This window comes from Vidua chalybeata, chromosome 15, assembly GCF_026979565.1.
Source record: "Vidua chalybeata isolate OUT-0048 chromosome 15, bVidCha1 merged haplotype, whole genome shotgun sequence".
NCBI lineage: Eukaryota > Metazoa > Chordata > Aves > Passeriformes > Viduidae > Vidua > Vidua chalybeata.
Genome location: NC_071544.1, coordinates 16,977,395 through 16,983,394, shown reverse-complemented (window position 1 = coordinate 16,983,394; position 6,000 = coordinate 16,977,395). Strand labels below are relative to the sequence as shown.

Here is a 6,000-nt window from a genome sequence, read left to right as displayed (position 1 = left end):
CGCCGCCTGCCCCTTTAAGAGCGACTGAGGGCACGTCCGCTTTCCCCGCCCTCTTCCGCCCGGACTGGCGGAGTGGCGCTGTACGCATGCGCACACCCTCAGCTCACCCAATCACCGCCCCCGGCTGGAGGGCGGGGCGCCGGTTGAGGTCGGTGATTGGTGCATCTTGGCGAGGGGGCGTGGTTCTCGCGGCAGCGCCCCGCCCCGCTCCCAGCGCGCCCCGCGCGGTGAAGAAGCGGCGGCCGCGCGCCGGGGGCATTTTGTGTCGGCGGCGGCGGCTCAGGCACAAGATGGCGGCGGCGGCCGAGTGAGCGGCCGGCGGCCGCCGCGACCCCGCGAGTTCCCCCCCCCTTTCCCCTCCCTGCTCTCACAAGCACCTCGGGGGCCGCTTCTCCTGTTTCGGGAGCGCGCCGAGAGCCGGGGAGCGGCGCAGAGCCGCGCAGGGGGGGGCGCCCGCTCGAGGGCCCCGGCTGGAGCTGAGCGCGGGGTCCGTCCTTGGCTGCGCCGCTCTCCCCCCTCCAGCCCCTTTCCCCTCCTCGGGGGCGGCCGTAGAGGCCTCGTTGTCCCGCCGATCCGGCCGGGAGGGCCCGAGAGCCGCCCCTCGCCATGGCGAGCAGCAGCGGCTCCAAGGCCGAGTTCATTGTCGGAGGCAAATACAAGCTGGTGCGGAAGATCGGGTCGGGCTCCTTCGGGGACATCTATTTGGCGATCAACATCACCAACGGGGAGGTAAGGGCCGTTCGCAGTCGCCCCTCAGCTCCCCGGGGGGAGCCGGGCACCAGCCATCGCTTCTCCGAACCCCACCTGCCCCCGGCGGTGCCCTCCGTGTCCCCGGGGTGGGATCTTCCTTCCCCCGAGGGTCTTTCTTTCCCCCCTACGAGGGGCTCTTTCCCCCGAGGGTCTTCATCCCCCCCCTTCCCACCGAGGCTCTTCCTCGGTGCCCCTTCCACAGCAGAGCCCTGCAGTCGCGGGCTCCCCTACCCAGCACTTGGGAGAGGAGAAAAGAGGCGAAAACCATTGTGGGAAAACATATTTAAACGTATTTGTGTTGTGTGAGCGGCCAAAGTCGTCGTCCCTCGCCCGCCATTCATCTCCTCCTCTGCCTCAGCTGGGGAACACTTTGTATCTCGTTTCATCAACACTAATAGAAACAAAGAAGATCCCCCTGTTTTTCCAGCTTTTCCTTTGGGTTTTTTTTTCTTTTCTTCCTCCCCCTCACGACTCTGAGCTGTAAAGAAGAAACACCCACGTATGTTCTTCCTCACTTAAGTGGTTCTGAAGACTCCACATCTCTAGCTCAAATGCATGACCCGGGATGGATATTTATGTTCAAATCACCGCGATGTGGATTTTATCGGAAGACGCCACAAAATGCAGCACGTCGAGCTGGGAAATAAATAAATATATACCCGAAAGCGTTGGCATCGGGGGTGTGTGGGGGATGTGGAAGTGCTGTGCCCCTTAAAGCTCGGTGGACGCTCTGCCCTGACTCCTTGTTCCCTCTCCCTGCAGGAAGTTGCTGTGAAGTTGGAGTCTCAGAAGGCTCGGCACCCCCAGCTGCTCTATGAAAGCAAACTGTACAAGATCCTGCAGGGAGGAGTTGGCATCCCACATATACGGTAGGAATCAGCCCCGTGTGCCAGTGGCGTTTCTGCGTGCTTGGCGTGACTTTTTTTTTTTTTTTTTTTTGTCACGTTTATTACTGTATATTGGCAGTTGTTTTATACTTTTGAGTGTGAGGCAGGGCACCGCCGCGAAAAGAAATTTGTCCGTGCAGGATTGGGGGTGATAAAGGGGGAAATGCTCCATTCCAAGCTCTCCAACTCGCTGGGTTCCTCTGGCAGGCCTGCTGTCTGTACAGAGAGCAAGACACCCAGCGAGAAATTCTTGTGGCCATTATTACAAAGTGCGAGGAGGCTGTTTCTCCGAGAGGCAGAGAGTTGGGAGCCGGCCCTGGAAATGGCTGCTTTCTTTTGTTGCCTCTCTCTCTCTTTTTTTTTTTTTTTTTTTTTTTTTTTTTTTCAACATGTCTTCCTGCTCCGCTCAGAAAATGGCGGCTGGACGTGATTAACCCTCCCCCTTCTCCTGGTGGGACAAGGGACGTGCTCGGGCTTGTGCCTTTTTTTTTTTTTTCCTTTCATAGCTATGAGCCGCCAGCCTTGAGACTGCGGAGAACCTGGGGCAGGAATGAAATGGCAGCGGCTCCTTTCTGCTGCCCGCAACAGATGCGTCACCAGGCTTTCCGTACGGGATTAATCCCTCCCAGTTCCTCATTATGCGGCTCCTCGCTTCGTATTCCAACTGAAACTTTCGCCAGGGTTTCAGAATTTCCTGATCTGGAAGAAAATCGCTGGTGCAGGACTCGTGGAGGGGTTATTCCTCCTGGGATTATCGAGTTCTTACTCTGGGGTAGTGCCCAACTCCGAATCTGGGCCTCAAAGAGTTACATGAAACTTCAGTTTTCTCCAGTGAGACTTTTTACAAGTTGTTCCTTTTTTTGAAACTTTGTTAATAATTGTTTTTGAAGTTAGTATTTTTTTTTTCCCTTGCCACAATGGCCTAAAGGACTTTTGTTCCTTGAGCTGCACAAACTATTTCAGATTAGGTTCTGTGTCAAACTCTGGATTCCATTTAATTTAACCCTTCCTGACTTTGTACAGGATGAATAGTGACATTTAGGGTCTGTTTTAAAGTTCTCACGATGACATAGCCAAGATTCTGTATTAATTTGGACAAAGCCTAGTACAAATCTGCATTTCTGAGGTTAAGAGCTCCCTCCTCCTTCCCCCCCAACCACAACTGGCTCTGATCCTGAATGTGAGCTGGAGGAGACAGTGTTGTCCTGGCCATCTGTCCTCATTCACTCCATCCTTTTGCAGGGACACAATCAACATACCTGAATTAAATACTTGCAGCTTCAACAGAGTTGCTGGTGTGAAAACAGATGCAGTTGTTCTTTGAGAATACAGTTTCCTTTTTTTTTTTTTTTTTTTTCTCAAACGTGGCTGCTTCTATTTCACAACTGAAAGAATAGGAATTGCATTTTGGAAAGCTTTCACAGTAATGTTGCATGCTAAAACAGGGATAACTGGGAAAACAGCCAGAGCAAGCAGATATCAGGTGTTTCATCACAGAACTGGAAAAGCAGGCATTCTTGAACTACTTTTTTGAAAAGTAAATGAGTGAGTGGTGCTATAATGAGGCCAAGTTGCAAATTTTTGGCTTTTCCACTGAGATACTGTTTCATTTCTTGTATTTGGTTAAAATGCCTTGGGAAATACTGGTGCCTTGCCTGCTGAGAAACTTACCTCTGGCTTCAACTACAGCTTTCCTCTGTATTTGACATTCTTGTACCCTCTGAAAAATAATACAAGGTCCAAAAAATTGAGAATGGATAGATGAGGCAACACTCACCAAACTGATTCATAGACTCATTGTGCTAAAGGTGTGTGATTATTGAATAATGTCAGTCAGTTCTTTCAGTTTCTCACAATGTTAATCTTTGTAGTATTTTTCTAGAAAAGTGAGTTTTTGGAAATACTCTTTTTCTTTTCAGAAGCAGCATTAATTGTAAATTTATTTTATGTACCAGATACTCCTTGAGAGGTTTCCCTGGGCTGCTGGTATTGGTTTGGTGATGCTTGAGAAAATCTAAATCAGCATTCTTAGGTTTATTTTCTTTAAAGAGGAAGCTGAGTAGGGGACCAGCATAGTTCTTGTGACAAATATTAAAATATTCTGTGTTTAGTAGAGGTAGAATCCATGGTGCTTTGAATCCAAGTCAATACTTAGGTCACTTTGCATGTGTTGTTGATAATCCATGTGCCACCATTGTGTTATAATAATATGCTGTCACATTGGAATAAGCTGTTCTGGCTCAGTGTATTCACAAGGGTGAAGGAAAGTCAATACATTTGGTAAAATTTCTGTAATGTGACACTTTTAAACAGCAGCAGCACAAGAATTTGATAGGAAATGAAGGAATCATGCCAAAATTTCCCCCATTGCCATGCTTTATAAAACTCAGTCCACATCTTGGACACATCAACACGAAAAATTGTGCTCCTCATTTGAGCGTGATGAACTTTTCCTCTGTTTTTCACCTACTTAAGTGATGCATTGGCCAAGATCAACTTCCTGGCAGTTGCATGATGTGACTTTGCCTCACTCAAGTGGTCTCTGCTGTGGTTCTGTGACTCACAGAGCTGAGATAATAAATGAGGTCTGGATTGCTCATTCAGGGACTCCTGTTTCTAAAGCTGAGTTCTGCCTTTAGATGTGACTGCAACTTAGAATTACAAGAACATGTGTCTGGAGTGTCACTGAAGTTACCTAGAACCAAGGAATTGTTTTTACAGCCTTTAAGGTTAATTTGAGGGATTTTTTGGCTCCTTGCAAGAAACTAATGAGCAAAAATCTTAGTTTTGGGGTTAACAATGAGCCTTCACCTGTGGAAGTTGAACAAGGGGCTTTGGTGCTCAATTGTGCTGTAATAAAAAACATGTTTGTAGAGAAAATAGCAAAAAGAGATTGGTGTGAATGAATTGGAAATTTTATTCTGAATATTCTAAACCATTTTAAGTCTTTAAATTTGCTGCTTATTGTTTCCTAAAAGAGCAGCAAAGTTTCTGAAATTAACCCTGAAGTTTCACAAAACTTTCATTAATACTCCAAAAAAAACCCCCAAAAAACTATGTTTTATTCTTGATGTTCAAATTTTGCTTAATTATTACTTCAATTTTTCCCAAAAGGCTCTTGAACCCAGCTTAACATTGTGACAATCTGCTGTGCCTTTAGGACAGCAGTGCATTCTGCTGGGCTTATTCTCATTGTTCTCCCTCATCAGCTGCCCTTTGCTTTTTTTCCCCTCTGTTTTTCAGTGACAAAGCATTTTGAGCTGTAATCTCATTAACTGGGCACTGATCCTATTAGCTGGGACTGTCCACCTTTATTCCCCAATTCCTGGTGCTGCCTCGGAGGAATGCAGCACAGTGTGTTTGATTTTTTGGGTGCTTGTCCGCAGTTTTAACTCTGGTAAAGCTTTATCCACAAAAGCAATTATTCAAATTACCTGGGATAGCAGCTCTTGATGTTTTTTGCCATTTATGGTGTTCATCAGCTATTGGTTGTATCCTTGATGAAGATCAGCTATTTGTGAGTTAAAAACAAAAAGTTACTGACTTAGTGTTTTGTGAGGCTTTTTTTTGCAAAGTTCTCTTGCTAACTGAATAAGTCAATCTCCACATTTCTGAGTTTTTCAATGCAGCACTTGCAAATATTTTGATGTTGAGAAATTCAGAGAGAAATTAAATTCTGAATTGAGTTTTCTGGAGAAAAATTATTTACAGTATTTGTGCTTCTGGTTGATTACTGCCATGTTGCTGAATAATTATTAACAGAATGTGCCCTTATACATCTTCATTAAATACTACCTGTGATGGAAAAATGTGGTCAAGGTTGATAATCCAAGAGTTATCAAAACTAAATTTGCCTTAAGCACCTGAAATGTTGATTTTTTTTTTTAGTGGTGCTTAAAAAGGTGCAAACACACCTCTCAAACACCTGCATTTTTAACTGTTTTCTCAGTAATGTCCTGCAGCATAAAACCCCTAACCAACCACCAAAAAAACCCAAACCACCATGAGAAAACCAGAGAAGCACTCATTAAACCCACAAGAAACCCCACTCCCCCTCCAGAAAAAAAAGTTCTATCAATAAGTCCTACTATGAAATAACTTTATTATTAGTTAGTCTGTATATTGAAGGGTAGAACCATCTCATAGGTAACCAGAAGCCTCTTCTTGTGCCTCTAAATAAAATGGAAGTTAATATTTTAAATGAATACCTATGGTTCCTTTATTAAGAAAATAAATATAAGTAAATAAATTTTATTTCCTGTTTTCCACCAATCTAAACTCTTGTCTTAGGTGGTCTTTGGGGATTTTTTCAAAGCATTCAAGAGAGATCAAAGTTAGATTTTTTTTTTTTCTCCTTGCCTTA

The 6,000-nt window shown here is 45.5% G+C and overlaps 1 protein-coding gene across 4 annotated transcripts in view; it reads left to right on the top strand.

The window, feature by feature from the left end:
- The first annotated feature begins 228 nt into the window (after positions 1-228).
- CSNK1A1 (casein kinase 1 alpha 1) overlaps positions 229-6,000 on the top strand; it is a 32,298-nt gene continuing 26,526 nt past the window's right edge. For 2 of the 4 annotated variants that reach the window (XM_053956345.1, XM_053956342.1), the window contains exons 1-2: positions 230-729; positions 1,513-1,619. In XM_053956345.1, coding sequence (XP_053812320.1) covers positions 607-729; positions 1,513-1,619 — 230 coding nt within the window. In that variant the 5' untranslated portion in view covers positions 230-606. Of the gene's footprint in view, positions 730-1,512; positions 1,620-6,000 lie in introns of all 4 variants that reach the window. The other 2 variants (XM_053956344.1, XM_053956346.1) reach the window with 2 other exon arrangements.